This window comes from Acomys russatus, chromosome 17 (assembly GCF_903995435.1).
Source record: "Acomys russatus chromosome 17, mAcoRus1.1, whole genome shotgun sequence".
Classification (NCBI taxonomy): domain Eukaryota; kingdom Metazoa; phylum Chordata; class Mammalia; order Rodentia; family Muridae; genus Acomys; species Acomys russatus.
The window spans coordinates 18,240,378-18,262,961 of NC_067153.1; the positions used below are offsets into that span (position 1 = coordinate 18,240,378).

At 41.9% G+C, this 22,584-nt stretch overlaps 1 protein-coding gene across 1 annotated transcript in view; it reads left to right on the forward strand.

Moving 5' to 3' along the window:
• Positions 1 to 10,616: 10,616 nt before the first annotated feature.
• Hhla1 (HERV-H LTR-associating 1) overlaps positions 10,617 to 22,584 on the forward strand; it is a 36,996-nt gene continuing 25,028 nt past the window's right edge. Inside the window, exons 1-7 of the mRNA XM_051160541.1 lie at positions 10,617 to 10,703; positions 11,820 to 11,879; positions 15,632 to 15,688; positions 16,356 to 16,412; positions 17,158 to 17,238; positions 21,904 to 21,987; positions 22,084 to 22,167. Of these exons, the coding sequence (XP_051016498.1) occupies positions 10,625 to 10,703; positions 11,820 to 11,879; positions 15,632 to 15,688; positions 16,356 to 16,412; positions 17,158 to 17,238; positions 21,904 to 21,987; positions 22,084 to 22,167 (502 nt within the window). The 5' untranslated portion in view covers positions 10,617 to 10,624. The remainder of the gene's footprint in view (positions 10,704 to 11,819; positions 11,880 to 15,631; positions 15,689 to 16,355; positions 16,413 to 17,157; positions 17,239 to 21,903; positions 21,988 to 22,083; positions 22,168 to 22,584) is intronic.

The following is a 22,584-nucleotide window of genomic DNA, read 5'->3' on the forward strand; positions in this document are numbered from 1 at the left end:
TAACAGTCTTGGAACGTAATATCCTTAAGTCAAAAAGATCACAGGGCAAGGAGAAGACCACTTCCCCCTTGGGGAAAACGTTTGGCTATATCCATGTTCCAAAACCTCGCCTGTTTTCTGACCTCTGCCTCTACCAGCATTCTCAGACTATATTTTCAGAGTTTCTTTTCCAATGAATATAAAACTCCATTTCAAACTAAAGACCGAGAAGGCTCTCCCAGCCTTATGGTTTCAGTTCCTATTGCTGACTGAAGGACCAATGATCCCTACTCTCAATAACAAATGCCATCATCCTAGGGCCCTTCCCTGTGCTCTCTACCTCTAGCTCTATATAACCCAGTTCTCTACCTACGATTCCACCAAGTTAGATACTTTAGAGTTGACCTTAACCTCTCGGGTCACCATGATAGTCTGTGGTGTCTACCTTGTTGCTCTACTGGAACTCTTTCTTGCTCTCAATTCCATGTGTCTTGTCTCTCCTATTCTTTCAGAATCTAATCTGTCCATCCCTTAAAGTCATATGACAGTGGCCTTGTGAGAAATAGACACCCAGTCAAATTACCCTGTTACTCTTCTGTACCACCTATAGCTTAAATTATTTTATATTTTTTCCTTAAAATACAATCACCATGCCCTACTCTGACTCTGACTTTGCAGTGGTTTTGTCATATTTCCATCCACCTACTAGCATACTGTCTACATGAACATACTGTATAAAAGCTGACAGCTCCCCTGACACATCAGGCTGTTAATTGAAGATGCTTTGTCCAGGCAAGAGTTCCTATTGTCAAGGAAATGCTCATTCCCAAGACCTTAATAGGACATCAGTATCATGGGAAAGTCTTTGACGAATCTCTCATCCTCCAGCCAACACTTCTTGTTCTTCCTTGAGTGTCCTGAACAGACACCTACCATAGCATTTGTTCCACAATGTTCTGGGTGCTGCAGTATCTGCCTTCTTTGCACCACCTCCACCATTGGCCTGGGAGTTGCCTGCAGGAAGGAACTATCATACCCAACAACTGTGAAGTTCTCCAAGGCAGCAGGGGTGTCACATTGTCAGCATAGACTAAGGAAGGTTCAGGTGAACCTTCCTGAACCTTCCTGCAGCTAAAAGGTGTGGGGAAGTTAGAAGGCATAGGAAGGAAGGAAAAGCAGACAGCTTCCAGAGAAGGACGCTTCATATCTCCCAAGAGAAAGACAGAGAGCAGGAAAAGGCTCACTCAGGGACAGACATCTGGGGAAGATGAGAAGACCTAGGGGTCTCATAAAATGTCTTAACTTAGAGCACTCTCCCCCATCCCCTGACTCCTAACTCTAGGTTTCCTCTACTCTCCATATGAGTATAGGATTAATATGCTATCCCGGTGAGAAATCACTCCAAATATTTTGAAATCGATAAAGTCAAAATGCTTTAACAAAAATAGCATGTGGCTATTTCATGCACAAAAGAGCATGAACCCAAACAGAATATTGTACTGCCTTACGTAGTAAGCCAGTTTTGGAGTTGGGTTTTGCATTCCACGTACACTGTCATCCTTAAAATCTCTTTCGGATCTGGGCTGCAAGCCACACAACTTAAACAGAGATAGGAGCTTGCAAGTCTGGTATTTGGACAAATGGGAGACTTACACAGCTAAAATATTGCCAGAACTATTTTTAAGTACACTAGTGTTTTTCAGGTAGCTGCTACCCAGGGTCATCCTGGCCATCAGGCAGAATTACACTTTCTTGATGAGAAATCCAGGGTTTGATGGCAGACGAAGGCTTAGTGATGGTTGTCATCCTGTGCCACCCCCTTTGAGCTGCCTGTTACACATGTGTTCTGTGATACAGGAACAGGTCCATTGGCCCCTTGTAAATCAAGGTTGTCTCCTTTTGTTATGAGGGTAGATCCTAATTGTCATCAGTCTCCGTGAACAAAACCTAAACTTCAGTTAGGTTTGAGGTCCCAATTATTTCTTACCTATAGTTTCTAACAAGCAGGTAAGCGTACCACTTACCTTCTGGTCATTTTGGAAGCATTGCTGCATTAGCTAACTTCTACATTGAGTAACTTAATATTTCCTAAGCACGTTTATTAGTAAATCCTCTATAGCATCAATTTTACTGCTCAAATTTCTCCTGCATATCTATCCCAACAGGAAATGTCTGTCTGTCTCAACAAAAGCACAAAAGTGCTCCCTCTCCTCTGTCTGTCTGCCTGCCTGCCTTTCTCTCTCTCTCTCTCTCTCTCTCTCTCTCTCTCTCTCTCTCTCTCTCTCTCTCTCTCTCTCTCATATTTTGGTCTGTAAAAACCTCTCCAATGCTCAGTACTGTCAGACATTGTGAGAATAAAAGCTGATTCCATCAAGTGCTTATGGGGAATAGACATTCTTTATTTTCTGTGAATTGTCTCATTTCCTCTGCATAGCAAACCTTCCTGAGTGTGAAACTATTATCAGCCCCATTTTGTAAAATGGGACATGGAGGCTAAGAGAAGTTTGGTCGTTCACCCAGAGTCACAGAGACAGAAGCAGAACTTCAGCTGAAGAAGCCTGATTCCAGGACCTGGATTCCTGGCCACTAACTCATGCGGAACTGATACGGACTACATCAGGTAACATCCATGAAGTGAGCTTGCTCACTCACTCTCTTCCCTTTGGCTTCTCTGGAAACTTGACAATGTGTTGTATCAATCTGAAACCAACAAGGCCCCAAAGTCATCTTATTTCTAGAGAAGTTTGTGTGTGTGTGTGTGTGTGTGTGTGTGTGTGTGTGTGTGTGTGTGTGTGTGTTGTAGGTGCATGTACATGTGCACATGCATGTGAAGGACAAAGGTTGATGACAGGTGTCTTCCTCAATAGTTCATGACAGTATTTTTGAGACACGTTTTCCAGTGAACCTGGAACTGATAAATCTGCCTAGATTGGGTAGCCAGCGCATCCAGTCTGCAGTTACAAGCATGTACTGCTGTCCTGGCTCTTTTTCATGGATTCTAGGGATTAATTTGAGTCTCCATTGCTGTACAACAAACACTTTACTGACACCACCTCCTCAGCCCTGTAGTTAAGAGTTCAATACAAGGATTGACTATAAATATTAGGCCAGGGTTTCCAGAGCTAAAAAGATCACACCACCTTTAGCATGAACCTTAGCAATCCTACCCTTGCAGATTCTAGGGTGCTAATCTTTGTGACCTGATAGGGAGCTCTCTGAGGAGTTATATAAATAGGACCAAAGAATTGTTCCAGGCACACACAGGAGCCTGCTAGTGTCTACTCTTTGCTGACTGAGGGCCACCCTAGTGTGTTAAGGGGCACTCTCAGGTTACTCATCTTACAACTGAATGAGCTTCAAGGTGCCAGAACCCTCAGGTAAAGAAATGGGGAGACACAGTCAAATAAGTTGGAGAGCTGTCTGCATAGAGAGCTATACTGCAAATGGCAGTGAGCTGGAAGGCAGGCAAAAGTGACCTGGGGCAGGCAGAATCAGTAGATAGTACACACGTTCACTTTAAAATCCTACTTGCACCAACAAAACCATTCTGAGAGTCAAAGGACAGTGTAAGATGGCTGAGGCTAGCTGACTAACGTTAACGGATTCCTAGTTCCTGGGGCCTCTTGAAACAAGAGCTGTCATAAGTACTTTGCAGCTGCAAGGTCAGTGTCCAGCTGCAAGGGTAGCACCTACAGGCAAAATGTCATTATAGGACCATGATGCGACTTGCAGCCATGGTCTCAATCCTCAGCAACACTCTCAGTCTCATGAGTATCAAATGCATGGTAGATAAAACTGAAAAAGTATATCCCTGAGAAAATCCCTTTCCACTTACACAAATGGAGCAAAAAGCCCATTCATAGCCTTACATCCTAGATGCTCCTGGGAATCTGCTATTGTTTCCAAGACTGTTGGCTTCCTACAATGAGCATGGGAGTTGACCCAGATCCGAATGGCTTCCCCATACTGGGGACGTGTAAAGAATCTTCCCTAAGAAAAGTGTGATTGTCTGGGATCCTGGCCCCCACATCATGTCTAAAAACTTTTATGGTAGGTGGTCTTCTGGTCACTGTGAGGTAAGCCTCAGGTTAGCTCATGGCAAAGGAATTAGCAGAGGCAATAGGACAATGAGAGGAGATTAAAGTAACAGAGGTCAAGTCACAGAGGACTGTTAAGTTATTAGCTGTTTTTATTCTGAGTCAGGAGAGAGGCACTGCAAGACTTCAAGTAGAGGATGGCGAGGTGTTATTTATATCAGAAATAGTTTCCCATTTCTCTCCAGGCCCTCAAACATTCCCTCCCCACTATCCCCACATCTGATCCCCCACCTCGTTTCCCTCCCCATACCCTCTCCCATCCAGTTCCTTCTCTACTTCCTCTTGCACTGTCTATTCTATTTCCCCATCTGAGTGAGATTCAAGGATGGCCTACCGTGGGCCCTCCTTGTTACTTAGATTCTTTGGGTCCATGATTTGTAGTATGTTAATCCTGTAATATATGGCTTCTAAGGATGCTTTATTGGAAATGCCCGAAGGGCACAGAATAGAAGCAGGGAGGTCAATCTAGAAGTGTGTCATGTTGGTGAGACCCAGGAGTATTTGGACCAGCAGAGGACTATGGGGATGATGGAATTGGTTCAATAGGTTCAGCACTTGCCAAGAAGGCATCAAGGCTTGAGTCAGAATCTACAGAACCCTTATGAAGCTAAACACAATATCCCAGTACTGTGATCCCAGTACTGCTCTCCAGAAATAGAAGGCAGAGACAAGAGTATCCACAGGAGTACATGGGCCACCTAGTTTAGTATGCTCAATGTGGAAAAAGATACAAGACACCCTGTTTGAGACACGGTGGAAAGCAAGGACAAGCACCTGAGATGTCCTGAGGCTTCCATGTGCATAACATGGCATGTGTGTTATGATTTACACAAAGAATGGAAAGTTAAAAAGAACATTTACACACAAAGATATACCAATGTTTATCTACATGTTTATATCATCTTTCAAGTTCTCATGAAAAACATTTGAAGTTTCATAGGGCATGCTAGCATTACCTAGTACCCACACATAGAGAAAAAAGAAGAGCTACTTAAGGATTGAGGACTACAAACTTGAGAGAGTAAGATGAGGAGAAACTAACAATGTGGTCTGAATATGAACAGCTAATAAAATAAAGACAGCCAAGAGAGTGTATTGTTGAGGAAATTGAGCTCAGACTATCCCAAGAAAGGCCTGACAGCTAATGGGGCCCAAGGACTGCTGAGGTGTTGACTGAGAAAAAAGTCAGCCACCCAGAGGTCCTTGGACCCATGCTGGTATCATGCCTAATTGTTGTGGTTTGAGTTAGGAGAAGAGAGGGATGGAGGGACTAAGTAACAGCACACATCTGACAATTGTCACCATAAAGGAAAAGGGAGAGCTGTGAGGATGAAAGGAGGTACATGTTTTTTTCAAAAAATAATAGCATATTTGCATGCTTGTGATGATCAGTTTATAGGGAGGAGATTGTTGATTCAAGAATGGGAAGGGGCAGCTTTTGCAAGGGCCCAGTCTTTCCACCTATAGGGGCAAGAAAGACGACAGACATGAAGGCAGAGGTTTACTTGTGGGGCTTTAAGAGCAGGAGGTGTGGCAAGATAGTGAGGAAAGCACTTGTGATGCACCCAGGAAGTCAGAGGCAGAGGGAACAGGAGGAAGACAGCCAAGAACCTTGATTAGGGTTTCCATGGGAAGGATCTAGCAAAGCATGGGAGGTGTGCTAAAGGTTCAGTGAATCTTACCAAGGGGCTCTGGTGTAGCCTAGCCTAGGGGAAGGGTAGACCCAGGGGATCGTAGCTGAGGATAAGAGCTCAATGGAGGAGGTGGTCAAGGGAATACACAGCATGTTCCTCCTAGGGTGAGCAGGGTTCCAAAGGTTAAGGTATCACAGGATGGGCCAGTGAAGCAGTTCTGGAAATGCAGACTGGAGGCAGAATCAGCAGGGCCCCTGATGTCATTGGTATACAGTTTTCAGGACAGCTCAGATAGTACCATTGCCTACTCTCTAGCTATGATCAGCAGCCAGTATGAAGGGGAAGGATTTTGGAGACAGCAGCACTGGGACGTGCCATGGGAAGACAAAGGTCACATCTCCTCTCCAGAATGCTATGAGCCAATGACACTTCTGACTTTAAGATTCCATGTTTTAGAACCATGTGGATGTAGTGCTGCAAAGGAGACCTTAGAGAATTAAACAGAGGAGCTGGGGAGATGGCCCACTGGGTAAAGTGCTTACTGAGCAAGAATGAGGATCCTGATTTCAGATCTCTACAACCCACATAAAAAGCTAGGCATGGCCACATGTGTCTGTAACCTTAAATCTGGGAGGGAGAGACAGCGGGGTCTGGGGCACTCCTGGAAGATTCTGAGAAACCATGTCTCAAAAATGTACAAACCAAGGACCGTGCATGGTGAGGACCTGGATCTTCTGCTCAGATCTAGTCCATAGGCAGCACAGTCTCCTGGTGGGTCCCATAATATGGGGAGTAGAGACTACTTCTGACATGGACTCTGGCCCCCACATGCTGATCATTTCCCCCTGGCAGGGCATTCCTGCCAGGCCACAAAGAAAGAGGATACAGGCAGTCCAGATGAGTTTTGATAGGCTGAAGTCAGATGATAGGGGAGGAGGGCTCCCCTTTTCTGAGAACCAGGGGAGGGAAGCAGGGTTGAGAGAGGAAGTGTGGGACCAGAGGGAGGGGTTACAATCAGGATGTAAAGTAAAAAAAATTAAAAATAAAATAAAGATCATGGCCAGAGGAGAGCGATAGAAGTCATAGTTAAACTTTCATGTTGAGGTGATTACAACCTGAAACCATGACAGCTGAGTAGAAACTGACAGGGGAACACATTCTGGTAACTCATCTCACAGCCAAAGCTATGTCTGTATTATCTCCTGGCTTCTGTTTCATCTTTTCTGTAAACTGTAGCCCTTGGTATGGGAAAAGTAGAGACCTTGAGAACTTTTCTCTCCTTAGTTCTCACCAAAATTGTAAATAAGCACATTTCTTTTCATTAGTTCTCTAGTTGTTGGGTTTGTTTGCTTGCTTGTGAATCAGCAAGCGTTAGGTGTTAGATTTAGCTGTCATTTAGGGTGTTGAACCACAATCCCCATGATCCCTTGCTGAAGCCCCTGTGAAAGGCAGAATTCTGCCCTTTACCTCAACTATCATACCCTCACCTTTATTTTACTTTTGAGTTGTGCTTGACAGGATGCAAGAACTTAAGCTCTCCTCCAGAGAAAAGACAAAAGAGCTTTTACCAAACAGAAATATGCAGGCCTGCAGGCCTGGGCCCTGGCTAGCTTGCTGGGATAGTTCTGGGTCTCAGAAAAATCAGCTTCACTTCATTTAGTGGTTTTATTCCATACAGAAGCTGTCAGCGCTGAAATTTGTCAATGTAGTTTATATGTCACCAAAACACTCTCCTTTGATCCCCCATGCCCCGCAATGTTTTAAAACTTGACATCTTCCCCCAATTTCTGAAGCCCTGTGCACACAGGCAGTTGGCTTGACACTCCTGTTCTAGGGGCCTGCCAACCTTGACCTCAAGCTGACCACTTCTTCAGAAGACTCCGGCTGGCTGTGTGCCAGGTGATGTTGTGCCCAAAGATGCCCAGGACAGGAAGGGGGACTCATCACCTGCTTCCTGCTGTGCTATTCCCTCCACACCAGTAATTACTCTCAGGAAAGTTTTCCCATCCCTGACTGAATCGCTGCTTTGTCATTCAGCTCATGAAGTCTATTCAGCTTATCACACAGGCATTTTTCTCTGATAGAGATGATCCTCTTTCACTGCTCACAGTTTTGGGGAGGATTATTATTCCTGCCCCCACGCAGAGGATTTAAAGCCGACTTATCAAGCCATTCCCCATCCCCACTCCCTGTATCTTTCACTAAGAACTCATATAAATCCCCACTACTCTGACCTCACCGCTAATCTTCCTGGCCATTTAAGTTCTTTGAAGTCATTCATCCTGCTCAGGAGACCGGTGAGTTGTATGCTATAGATATTTTAAGCTGCCTTTGGTCTCCTCACCCCAAAAGCGTGAGGCCAGCTGAGGAATGCTGTAATTCCTGTGTTCTGGCGCCTGCAGGCTGAGTGATAGGAGAGCCTATTCTGCCTTATATCCAGCATGTTGAGCGAAGGCTCGGTTCTTTGATCACAATCTGTTGTTTTCCGTTTCCTTTATGGTATTGATTAGGATCTTAAAGCATTCTTGAGCCAGTGAGGGGATAGACTGTCTTCACTTCTGAGATTAAAAAATACGGTCTTCAATGCAAGAAATTGAAAAGATGAGGGGAAATGCCCCAAGATGTGTCTAACAGCAAGGTAGCTGCTACCGAGTTTAACTTTCTGACTCAGCTCAACCACAGATCTATCATGACCTCAGGGAACAGACAACTTCTGGTTTGGGGGTCTGCATGCCTTAAAATGGCTGCTCTCTAAGCCCTGGTTTCTTCAAACTACAGAATAATGATCCTAGCAGCTAATGAGACAACAGCTTTGAGAACCAGTGGGTTCCCATATATGATAGTCCTGGAAAAGAGGCCCTTCACCTCTTGCTCTACATTAGATACTCTAAAAGACAACCCCTCACCTGTTTGAGTTGCTCTAAAGGCTTTGGCAGTGGCTTCTGAGGTTAAAATCCAGAGCTGCCATCATCATCTTAATGGCTTTGAGTAATTGTTTACCTAGCCGCTGCCTCCTCTCCAGGAGGGAGCTCATGCTAAGCTAGAAATTAGATGAGCAAATGATCACGCCCCGCGGTGCATCTGTATGAGGTCCCCTTTGCTATGGTTCACTGTGATTTCTTCAGGAAAGGGACATCTTCAACCCTTCACAGTGCAATGAGAAAGGTAGACTTGCTGGTCAGTTCAAACTAAACATGGATGATTTGTGATCCATATTACTTGGGAGCAAGACAATGCTTACTAAGATTCTAATAGTTAAGTTCTTATTGTTCGTGTCACCAGCACTAGGGCTGTTGTTGATAAAAATAGAAATGTATTGTGAGGTAATGTTGTAAGATTCCTGGGTAGATCTTGACTCACTGTTCTCAATTAACCTTTATCTGTCTCCTTGGGAGCAGCTGGGATCCTAATGCTTCCATCCATTAAAATGCTTGAAAGTCATCAACTTTGTTTTTATTTATTTTTAAATTTTATTCTTAATTTATATATTTACTTTATATCCCGATTGTAGCCCCCTCTCCTCCCTCTCACCCTCTTCCCTTTCCTTCCTTTCCTTGTCCTCAGAAAAGGGGAGCCCCCCACCAATACACCCCAACACATCAAGTCACCCCAACACATCAGCCAGCTTGGAATACAGTAAGATCCTGTTTCAAACAAATAAAAAATATACAAAGGAAAATCAAACCACACACTAAATCCAGCCCAACCAGATACAATACTAAACAAGAGAGATGAAAATGTATTCCCTACTTGCAAAATATCTCCCTAGAAAGTCATTGAAGTGAACTGATGCCAAAAACAAAGTTGGTCTTCTTGCAGTGTTCTTGTCCTCTCTGGATCTTTCTATCCTTCCCTCTCACTCTTTCACTTACCTAGACCCATGGGGGCTTATAGAGACCAACGCACCAACCAAAGAGCATGCATGGACTGGACCTAGGCCTCCTATACCTACATAAACCGATGGGCAATTTGATCTTCTTGTGGGTCCGTTAGTAAGTTGAGCAGGTGCTGTCTATGACAGGGACTCTGTTGTCTACTTTGGATCACTTTGCTATAATTGGGCTGCCTTATCTGGCCTCAGTTAATGAGAAAGAGCTCAGTCCTCAAGCCTCTAAGCTGAAGGGGATGCTGATCAGTCAGTTCTGGCTTCACTGAGTAAAAATGTACATCAGTGCTGTCTGTGGCACGCAGAAAGTGCCCAATAATTTTTTTGTCATTATTTTAGTCTATCGTCTTCTATTTTAGCTGTCATGCTACAGAATACAGTCATCTCAAAGATGGCTGTCACAGATTCCACAGAGTCAGGCAAGTTGTAATAGCCACTTACATTCATAATTCTAGCATTTAATATATTAATAGTAAAGTTAATAGTAATATTTTATATTTAGAGGCTATTTCTTATCTCAGAAACTACATGAACACTCCTAAACTGTGCATGTAAACCTCCTATTCCCACATGTCCTGCAGTCATGCAGAGTAGATGCATGATTCTGACACAGACTCTAACTAAAAACAAGCGTACCACTTTCTGCCAAAACACATAAGAGGTGTTGCCAGACCCACCAGCTATGCCCCTCACACTGCCACCACAGCTAATGGGTTACCAGGTAGAAAGCTACAGAATGGAGCAAAGTCCATTGATTGAAGTTCCTCAGTAACTGTGTGGGCCAGAGCTCTCTCTCCAACTTTTCATAATGAAATATAGGGATTAATTTTTTAAAACGAGCTTCATTTCAAAATTAAGCCAAAGAAATCATAGGATCTATTTGTTAACCCTTTCCTGATTAGACTGTCTTCTAATGACTTCCCCAGCACTGCTCCCAGAGCATATTGTTTGTCAGAGTGCTTGCCTAGCAGGCCTCACTTCCTCTAAGAGTTTGATGTCTTGCTCCCAGGTTGCCAGAGCTTCCCAGCATGACGAGCTTCCTGCTGCATGGTCCTCCAATGAGGCTGTGTATGGGTCTCACCTGTATCTTCTCTCTCTGGAATTCAGGTGGGCTGTTCACTTCCTATATCTGTTCTGTATGTCATATGAGGGGGGAGCTACATGGTCCTCCAATGAGGCTGCATATGGGTCTCAGCTCTGTGCTCTCTCTGGAATACAGGTGGGCTGCTCACTTCCTTTATCTGTTCTGTGTGTCACATCAGGGGGTATTATTATGCTTTACGTCAATGCACAATCTTAACTACTTTGAAAAAGTGTTAATCATGTTGCTTACTTTTGCTGTGGCTTTTTGTGTTTGAGTGTCACAGAAGCCTTTACACCTCTGCAATCTTTGTTCAAACCACCATCCTTTATTTTGTTTTCTCTCCCACCAAGGGAGCATTCTGAACTAATTCTCCTATGGTTCCATTCTCCACTTGTCAGCCTAAGTGATCTTTGTGTGTGGAAGGTTAAATCACTTGATTGTATTCATCCATCATTCCCACCCTGAGTCCCTGCAAACGATTCAGTGATGCCTTGTTTCTGTTTGGCTGGCATACTTGGTCCTTTATGTGTTCCACATGATTTTACTCACCTCATCTTCACCAACTCCTGTAAAATGCCCACCTCCTTCTTTCTTTATGCTCCAACATCCTGACCTTCAGCCAGCTCTTTAAAGAGATACTCGTGGGCAATGTAGGACCAGGCCATGTACTATTTTCTACATGTGGAACAGCCCTCAGCCATTGTGGTCCAAGCCAGGTACTGTCCATCCAAATCTCGGTTCAGCATACTCTCCCAAGAAAGACTTCCCCGTTGCTGAGACGAGGTCAGGCTCCCTGACATCCTCCATCAAAGCATTATTGGTAATAATTACCCTTAACACCACTGAGTTCCCTTCTTTCGTATCTGCCTCACAACACATACAAATACCTCGCAGACTGATGGTGGGTAGCAGTCTCGACTGTATTTGCCTTTAGCAAATATGTGATGACTAATGACCGAGTGAACAAAACACATGGAATTGTAAACAAATCATACTAGACAACAGTTCTCTCATCTATAAACATAGGTAACTCGACTCAACCCTTTCTGATGTTATGTCTTGCACTCTAATTTCTCTGATGAAACCCATTTTATTTTATTTTATTTTATTTTATTTTATTTTATTTTATTTTATTGTAGTGACTGGTCTTAAGGGAGAAGGCAAGAATGAGAAGGGAATGGCTCTCCTACCTGCAACAGGTAAGTGGGTAGTTGTGCCTCCCTTGCTCACTCAACTCCGACAGATTCCCAGAGCTCTCTGAATAATTCCTTCCAGGATCCTAATACATCGCATAGACTGTGGTTTTCCTTCAGAGGATAGGCTTTTATAATGGAAGCATTGTTGTTTGCCATCACCGCCTATGAAATAGCTCTCTCTTGCCTTTACCTTTCCTGGTTTTCACAGTTTGAACTTGACCTACAAAATGTGCCTTGTAAAACAGCTCACAGAGCAGCCAGAGACCTACACATCCACTCTGAACTTTAAAAAAAAAAAAAATAATAAGTAAGATAAAGCCTTCAGTATTCGTTTGGGCTTTTAAGGAGAATGGAAGTGTCTCCTTATTTTCTAAATTTTATTTTTAACTAGAGCACCCACTGCTTCAAAACAAAATGACACAAAACGTGCGTGCAGTTAAAATGCTTGCAGAGGACATGCGCCACCAGCTGTACCAATATATGGTGTAAGAATGCGATAATTGTTCACAAATACTCATTTGAGCCTTCAAATTTCTTCCTTTTAATTGAAAATAATTCCAGCATCAAAGGAAATCAGGAAAAATAAAAAAATAATAAACTACTAGATGTTGGGTGTGGAAATTATTATATATCAGGTAGCTGATATTGTAAAAATGCTAGTGTGTTTTTTAATACAAAGTGAGATAATGGAGTTAGGTAATCTGTCCAACAATTATTTGAAACCAGCTTTTGCATGACATTCTATTAGTCACCCGTGTTTTTCCCAGATATGGTGGCACATGCCTATTATCCCAGCACTCTGGTGGTAAAGGCGGGGGCCTAGCTGCACATGTAAAGACAGCCTAGATGGGCTACATCCAGACTGCCTGAGAAAAAAACAAAGACGTCAGGATAGCTCAATCAGAAAAGTAACTTCCCAAGAACCCAAATTCAATTCCCAGAGCCCATATTTTATTTGTTTGATTGTTTTGTTCTGTTTTGTTTTGCTTAAGGCAGAAATGGTGAGGTAATCCCAGTGCTGGGGAGCCAGGGCTGAGTAGATTTTTGAGACTCCTTAGCTTGCTTACTCTACCTTAGTTTCGAGTTAGTGAAAGATCTTATTTTTTAAAAGAGACAGAGTGGACACCGCATAGGGAACAGAACCAAGGTTATCTTCTGCCCTCATGCACATGTACCTGCACACTTGTGAACATACATGAACACACACAAAAGAAAAAAAAAACAGAAAAATCTGAAAGGGAAACGGTATAAAAGGTACATAATGTTAAAATGCTTCCAGAGGAAAACTACTTCTGGTTTTCAGGGACATTTACTGTACACTTAAAATTTGCTTCCAGATACTGAAAAACTGGGAATTCTAACTTAAAAAGAAGAGCAGCTTATTACCTATTGATTGAAAAAGCAGTGATGTTCAAAAATTATGCTTTCAGAGGTTGGTGGGGCTCATGAAACCCACCCTGCCCTGAGGAGCTGCTGACAGTGGCTTGTAAGAGAAGAGTCAAGTTTCTTTAATGATGTTGTCCCCAGTACGTCAAACACCCCAGTGGATTTTCCTACACTCAGGAGTACATGGGCAGCAGGAACTGGACTCAGTGGGTAATAAATTAAAGAGGGCATGGTGTTGTCTGCATTTGGGGATGTTCTAGAATCTTGTAAAACAGACTTTTCCCAGGGAGATGAAACACACATATCTACTAATGATAGATGGGTAACTTACAATGAGCCAAAGTACAGATGCCACGGAAGCCCAGCTTTGTCAGGTAATGAATTTTACTGGGGTTACTTATAGGAATGTGGGTGAGGTGTCACTTACAGGAACAGAAATCATTCAAAGATAATTGCATCGCCAAAGCCCACCCTAACATAGGTAACAGTACATAAAATTTGGAAAGTTGGAGCACACTGCACAGCCTACAGGAAGCTCAATAGGTTAGAAAGTGTTGAAGTGACTCGGTTGCTCTGAGCCCTTTCCAAGAAAGCTCCTGTGGTTTTTGTTTATTCCAGGCAATTCAGCTTGTATCTGCTTCTTCCAAGCAAGTGGGCTTGTCTGAAAGTGACTCTCAACAGTTTTACTGTTTCTATATTCTTGGAGAGGGACAGGACTAGTGAATCCGGTCAGTTACAGGAACTTCCTAAAGTTCATTTGAGTTGCGGACTTCCTGTGGTAATGAGCTTGTCTGTAGCATGGAATGCTCCAATCTAGGAAAAAGCTGCTACATAGCAGAGGGGTGGGAGATGAATCTGGAAGGAGTTATGAAAAAGGTAGTGGTGGTGGTGGTGGTGGTCTGTGTGTGTGTGTGTGTGTGTGCATGCGCATGCGTATAAGGACATTATATGCATGTGTGGAATTCTAAAAGAATTAATAAAAATGTTATATTTTAAAAATGAACTGGCACATTGCCAAAAGGGATGAAGGATGAACAAAGAAGGAAGGAAGGAAGGAAGGAAGGAAGGAAGGAAGGAAGGAAAGAAGGAAGGAAGGAAAGAAGGAAGGAAGGAAAAGAAAGAAGAAAATTTGGTCCTACATTTCTCCAAGCAAAATTTTGTACAGAGGAGGCTTCTTTGGGAACACACTGGAAGATGGGGCAGAAAAAACGTCAGAGTTAGATAATGAGGAGGATGGCCAGGAAATGATGTTTTAAGGGTACGATATGGCTATGCACTCATGAATTCATGAAAGTTGCATTTGCTTTCCTAGGGCCCACACTAGACTAAGCCAGTACACATTCAGTCATAGCTGGGGAGGGTCTCACAGAACCTGCCCAGGATAGCTGAAATGACAAGGACAATGCCATCCCATCCTAACTTTATTTTGTGTGTGCTGGGTCACTTCAACCCCCACCAGCTGAATTGGCCTTGGCAATCCTTCTGGGATAGACCATGATTTTGACCATGATCCAAAAATATTATGTGATATCTGGAAAATACTGCTGAGCTATACAAACAATGCAGATTTTACTAGGCTGCCCCAACTCCCTCACTCATACAGCCATCCCTTCAAACAGTGATTTTATTCTGGATTTGTCTTTTAAAATCTTGTGCCTGAGCTTGGGCACAAAGAGACTTTTCAGAGACATGAGCTGACTCTTGACCTGGTTACTAATAAAGGGACTTAATACTTAAGTTGGTCTTGTCAGCATAGTTGTCCATAACTATCTCATGTGATTTATCCCATAGCTAATGGCAGCTGAGGCCAGCTGGAAGAGAGGAAGTCATTCTCTTTAGTGATGTAGCCCTTGAAGAATTTTACATGCTCCATGCTCTACTGAGTGGCCCTGATTAAACCAAGTTGGTCACAAAACAAAATGAAAAGACATGAAACACTTCATGGCCAAAATAAAGGGAAAAGATAGAGACATGAGTATATATAATGTGTGTGTGTGTGAATGAAACTGTAAAAGAATAAAAATGTAAAATGGCTGATTTCATATTACATCTTATTGTAATGAAATGTAATATGTGTGTGTGTGTGTGTGTGTGTGTGTGTGTGTGTGTGTGTGTGTATAACCAGTGCATTAGAATGAATCAATATGAAAATCATAGCAGAGTTCCCTGAAGATCTCATCTGCCTGTGGCTTAGTTTTATCTTGGATTCTGCCCATCGTGGGACTTGGGTCTATGAATTAAATCTTTATGGTTTTTCTCTCTCCATCCTTCAAAGGAAGTGATGGACAAGATGATTTTTTAAAGGATGTTATGTACTGTGTGAGGAGGTACCCTAGAGTATATTTCACTGATGGAAACTTCTGTTTCAGTGTCTGGAAACAAAGGCCTCAAGAAGGGAAAATATGGATCCTTCCTTCATGAAGAAGGTATGGAGGCCTGTCCTAGTACTGACTTACTCAGGAACACTGGGCACATTTTCCAGACTCTATACCTTTACTATTCTGCATTCTCCATTTTAAATTACATGAAAAGTCATCTCTGCAACAGTGCTAGCAACAGGTGCAATGTGATTACTCATCCTCTAGTATCAAGTGACTAGTCCTCTGCCTGTAGCAGAGAGGCCTTTTCCTCCCCTCTTGCCTTGCTAGTGCCCTATTATAGGTACTTACAATACCTACTGCCATTGCTCATGAGTATCCTGTTTCCAAAGTTACAGACAGGATGCTTCACGGAGCTAGAAACTCACAGGCAAATAGCCTTTGTTTATGGAGGTCCATAGCACTGTGTAACTGAGTTCTGAACCCTTCACCCCAAAGCTCAGTTGTACAAAGACAGGCCAGTTGTTCTTTTCTCTGCAGCCCGGTTTCTCGACTCAGCTAATGAGAACAGCAAAATAGATACTCTGCATGGCTGGTATTGTGTTTGTGAGACTATGGTTCTCTAGACCACAGTCAGTCAGCAGATTAGAACTGAAACAGAATTAGGGGAGCAAGCGTAGGCATACCCAGTCTCTTGCTTCCACAGGCTGTCTCCAGATCTGCAGGGCTGGGAATAAAGATTTACATTCTGTCATGACAATTTTTCCTTTCCCAGAGTCTGTCTTCAAAGAAGAAAAGGTGGTCAAGGGCGTAGGGGTTCTTGCAACTACAGGTGAGTTTTCCACTTACCTCCACCATGCTGTGGGACTCTAGACTGCTAGGCAAAACTGCTTTCCACTTCTCTAAGCAGCAACGCATGTCTAAGCAAAAAGTCTTCACTTACCAGGAGATTGAGATAGATGTGAGGACATCCTATTGGGACTCTAGCTTATAACAATAGAAAGAGGACTACCAACCATTGTAACCAGCATCTTCTCTCCATATGGTTGTACACACAAATACCTGGCGTGGGCGGGGGGGGAGGAGTTGTTGGTCCATATGATGTCTACATCATATCCAAGTTCTATGAAATCTGCATTTCTGAGAATGAAACCTAAACATTGGAACTGTGGAGTTTTAAAATATAATAACAATTGAGTAGATGCCAGTACCTTACCAGACTTGGTCCACGTATGAATCAGTGTGCCAATTTCCAAATTCGGAGGTGCTGAAAACACTAATGATGGCCCCTAGGCTCCTACTGTGACTGAGAAGTAGTCTGTCTAATCCTGCTTTCTCCAAGCACAGATATAAAACAGTCCCTAAAAGCAAGCACTATGTGACTCACAGAACATGTCACTGACTGTCACCTACTGAACTCCTGGCATGAATTGCTGCTTACCTCTGAGTCCCTTGTGTCTGGCAACTTCGTCTGTGTTCAACATGTGCCTGAAGAAGCTCCCATCCACACCTGGAAATGAGAAGCTACTTTGGACACAGAGAAGATCCTACCAGAGATGTTTCTAAATCTCTTTCAGAACTCCCAGGCAAGTCAGTTGATCTGTCTGCACTCAACCTGACAGAGCTTGTGAATGGGATGCTCAGGAGAGCTTTGAAAGGTAACCATTCATGTTGATACTGTGTGTACCTGAACATCTCTTGTACTGGCTTAGCCTCTAGTCTGTCTACGACCTGGGCAGGACACATGCTACACCTGTATCTCAGTGTCTCCGTGTTCAGAATAGAGAGCGTGCTGTGCTCTTTAACGCATGACAACTGTGAACATATCAACATGAATTGGGATGGCTGAAAGCATTCCAATATGAAACTGCATAGCCAGCGTGCTGAATGGGCAGGGCTGTCATTTGCAATCACAACTATATCACCCTAATAAAATCTATTCATGAAGTTAATAAAACTCAATATAGGTTGTTTTTTAAGACAAACGGGATTCTGAGGCTTACACTATTGTTCTAATTAGCCTTCTTTTTTAAAAAGTTTTATTAGTTTATTCAGATTACAACTCAACTGTTGCCCTATCACTTGTATCTTCCCATTCCTCCCTCCCTCCCGCTTTCACCCTATTCCCCTCCCCTAGGTCTGTGACCGAGGGGGACCTCCTCCCCCACTATATGGTCATAGGCTATCAAGTCTCATCTTGGTAGCTTGCTTATTCTTTCTTTGAGTGCTATCAGGCCTCCCCACCAAAGGGAGGTGGCTAAATATGGAGCGGCTGAGTTCATGTCAAAGTCAGTCCCCGCTCTCCACATAACTGTGGAGAATGTCCTGTCCATTGGGTAGATCAGAGTAGGGGTTCAATGTTTACTATTGTATTGTCCTTGGTTAGTGCAATAGTTTGAGCAGACCCCCCTGGGCTCTGATCTACCTATCACGATGTTCTTCTTGTAGGTTTCTAGGACCCTCTGGGTCCTTCTATTTCCCCATCTCCTATATTTCTCTTACCTAGAGTCTCAGTAGGATGTCCTCACATCTATCCCAGTCTCCTGGTAAGTGAAGACTTTCATGGGGTGTGCCTTTTGGGCTAGTGCCTAATTAGAAGTGTAATTAGCCTTCTTTTAACTTTATGTTAGCGTCTATAAATATTAACGTATAGGCCGCAAGTATTCTATTATAACAAAAATCGAAAGATAGATATCTAGAAGATTTTTTTCAAAATTGCAGCAGAGCATGAAGGGTCACCGGTTACCCTTACTTACTTTATTGTTTATATTCTGATTTACTCTTACTTGGTAGATGCTTATGGAACACCTACCACATGCCACTATCCTATAGTTTGAGTGTAAACCAAGGAAGACACCAGATAAAAGCCCCTGCCCTGAGCATTCACAGTCTCATGGGAGGCGAGAAGAATGCAATAAACAGAATCCTTAAGCAATAAAGAGAATATGTAGGCTATTGAGTGCTGTGCAGAAGAAAGGGCTAATGAATGCCAATTCTACATTGAAGACTATGTGAACAGCATTCCCTTAGGTCCCTTAGGCTGCAAAATATGGACAAATAAAAGTAATTTGAGGCACTTATTAAAACAACTCAGAATTCTGGATCTCACCTTCCCAGGTTTTCAGCCGCTATAATCATGAGATGATCAACTTCTCTTGTTTTTATACCTCTAAGTGTATGGGAATTTGTGACAACCCCTTGGAAAAATTACTACATCCAAAATTTTCATTGAGAGACTTCTAGAGTTTCCAGGTAGACCAGACAGTACAAAGGCAAATACTATTATAGTAGGATTTTTTGTTTAATTTATCATTTTTATTTTTTTATTTTTCAAAATTAACATATAATTACATTACATTATTTTCCTATCCCTTTCCTCCCTCCAACCCTTCCGATGCATACATGCTACTCTTTCTGAGATTCTCAGCCTCTATTTAATTGTTGTCATATATATATATGTGTGTGTGTGTTATGTGTGTTATGTGTTTATGTGTTTATATATATTACTAGATATGTAACTATAACCTGCTTAGTCCATATACTGTTATTCATATATATATGTGATTTCAGAACTTACCATTTGGTATTAGAAACAAATTTGTGGGCTCTTCCCTGAGGAAGACCGTTTCTCTGACTCTCAGCATTTCTTGGTTGCTTGGGTTTCTTTGTTCAGGGTTGAAGCCCTGTGAGGTTCCCATTTCATGTTAGTGTGTTTCTTGGTGTTGCCCTTGTTCCAGTCTTGTTTAGGAAGCCATGTAGACGAGACTTCATGAGTGTAGCTTCTTTGACATTTCTAGGCGTCAACATCTCACAGCAAGCTTCCTATTTCTCCGACTGTTACAGTCATTCTACGCCCTCTTCATCTACAATCCTTGAGCCTTGGGCGTAGGAGTTGTGATCTAGATTCATTAGATGGGGCTGAGCACCACACAGTCACCTTTTCTTTGCATTTTGATTAATTGTGGTTTTCTGTAATGAGCTCTGTCTGTCACAACAAGACATTTAGTTTGTTATAAGAGCTCAGTAAAGTGGTGGTCTTAGATTTTCCTGCAAGATCCGTGACTTTACTATCCGTGGATAATTACCTAGATTTTTCAGTACCAGGCATGGTTTTCCTCTTGTTGAGCAGGCCTTATGCCCAATTAGAGAGCTGTTAGTTACCACCAAGTTATGCATACTGTTTTTGTATGTTGAGGGATATTGTGCCATAATCACCTAATTTTTCTCATTTTTCCTTTATTGGTATTTATTTATTTTTATCATTTGTTTGATTATTCTATTTGCTTATAAAATACTGTTTCTCTTTTCTTATTTACTTTATTCTCATTTTCTTTTATGTTCATTTTTCTTGTTATCATTAATGCTTTAGATAGTATATAAAATAATGGGTTTTGTTATGACATTTTTATTACAACATTTTAATTAATATATAATTGCATCACTTCGCCTGTTCCTTTTCTTTCTCTAGCCCATGTCTGCTCCTTGCTCCTTTTCAAATTGGTAATTTTTTATTTTTATGATACAGACCGATACATAGATTATAGACAAGCTGCCTAGTCAATATATTATGAATATATTATGACTTGTATGTATATGATTTCAGGACTTGATAGTGGACAATCAATTAAGGGCCTCATCCTTTGAAGAATTTAATTCTTCCCCTCTCAGGAGTCATTAGTTGCCTATGTTTTCCTTTGCTTCTTAGCATGTCTATTAATATTCTAACTGTTCTGGCATTGTTGGGGTAGCTACATTGTTGCTATTGCAGATGTAGCCTTCCTTTCATATCTAGGAGAAATGTTCTCACAGCAGACGTCCTGGTCCTCTGGCTCTTACAATATTTCTTCTTCCTCTTCTGCAATGCTCCCTGAGCCTTAGGTACAGGAGTTTTCTTGCAGACATATTCGTTGGTGCTGTAATCTATTCCAACATACAGTGCTACTTTGACAGTTTATTTGCAATCTTCTCTTTTTCTTCCCTAAAAAATGGCTTCTCTTTGCTGTAAGTTGTTTTGTTGATCTTAGCCACCCTCACTCAGATGAAATGAAATCTCCAAGTTGTTTCAGTTTGCATTGTCTTAATTGCTAAGGATGATGAATATTTTTGGGTTATTTATTGGACCTCTTTATTTCTTCTTAATGTTTCAAATTTTAAATTCTTTATATATTCTCAATATTAGACCTCTATAAGATGCATAGCTGACAAAGATTTTCCCCAATCTGTGTGTTTGGTCTTCACTTTTGATTGTTTCCTTAGTTATCCAGAGTTTTAGTTTTATGATGTCTCTGTTGTCAGTGGTGTCCTTAATTAATGGGCAAATTAAATTCTATTCAGAAAGTCTTTCCTACAGCTGTACCTTATAGACCACTGCCTATGTTTTCTTCTAATGGTTTTAATGTTTCTATTTTAAATTGAGATCTTTGCTCCCCTTGGAGTTAATTTTTGTGTAAGGTGATAGATAAGAGTCCAATTTCACTCTTCCGCATGTGGACATCCAGTTTTCCTCAGCATCACTTGTTGAAGATCTTCTTCCCAATGTATGTTTTTGGCATCTTTGTCAAATACCATGTACTGGTTAATTTTGAGTCATCTTGACACAAACTAGAGTCATTTTGGAAGAGAGAACCTCAACTGAGGTAGTGCCTCCACCAGATTGGTCTATGAGCAAGCCTTCAGTATATCTTCTTGATTGATGATTGATGTTGGAGAGCCCAGATCACTATTGGTGATGCCACCGCTGGGCTGAGGACCCTGGGTGCTATACAAAAGCAGGCTGAAAAAGCTATGAGTGAGCAATCCAATAAGCAGTACTCCTCCATGGCCTATGCTTCATCTGCCTCCAGGCTGCTGCCTTGATTTCCTTCCTTGACTTAGCTGGATGATGGATAATGAAATAAATTATTTTCTTTCCAGATTGGTTTTGGCCATGGCAATAGATAAACAGCAAAAGGAACCTTAGCAAAAATGTATCATGTGACCTTAGTTACATGTACTTATGTTTGGATCTTCTATTTTATTGCACTAGTGTAGATGTCTGTTTATGACATTTTCATATAAATATGTCCTGTACCTTGCTCGTACTCACTGTCCTTCACATACTTGTTTTTGGTTTTTGTTTTGTTTGGTTTTGGTTTTTCTTTTGTTTTTGTTTTTGTTTTTTTGCTTTTCATGACAAAGTCTCACTATATAGCTCTGACTGGCTCCAAACACAGAATCCTCCTCACTCATTCCTCCCAGAGCTGAACTCACAGGTCCGTCTAGTACTGATTTATTTACAGCTATGTCAGAAAGCATTTGTGCTTCTTTCTCTCCCTCTTCAGCAGACAACAAGCAATTCTTCTCCGTGCTTAGCATTACTTCTTATAGTTCATTTGCCTTCCACAAAGTCTCTGTGGCCATCTACAACAGTAAGTGATGACAGTCCTCCTGTGGTGATATGGCGGGTGATGGGCTGAGGGCAAGGCATAGTGTCATAGCACTGAGGTAATACTTTCTCTTCACAGTTTCCAACCCAAAGACAGTTGACCCAGGCAAATTCCCTACCAGGTACTGCTACTGTTTGAGCAATAGGACCAATGACTTATCAGGTAGGTGGAGTCTGCTATGCCTTTGTAGCTTTTCCAATATTAATTGTGCCATTTTAGGTGGTCTTTTTTCTCATAGAAAGATAATACAGTGATGCTTTTGACATTTAATGGTGTGCCCATTTCCTTGTATATTTCTATTTTAGCAAAATCTCTGTGTATACACAAATGGGTATTCAATATCATTGCTTATGTGGTCCCAAGAATTTTCTGATAGGAAAGGAAATTCTAAATAGTATTCAGAATACAGTTATCATGATAAAATATGTACATATTTGGACACCAGAAAGCCTATTATCTCTGATAAAAAAAAAAAGATTGGAGTGCTTTAAAATGGAGAAATGCATTAGTATGGCCTTGAAATATGTGGAATTCTTCTCAATGGCATTATATATTACTTTTCTAATTTAAAAGTATTGC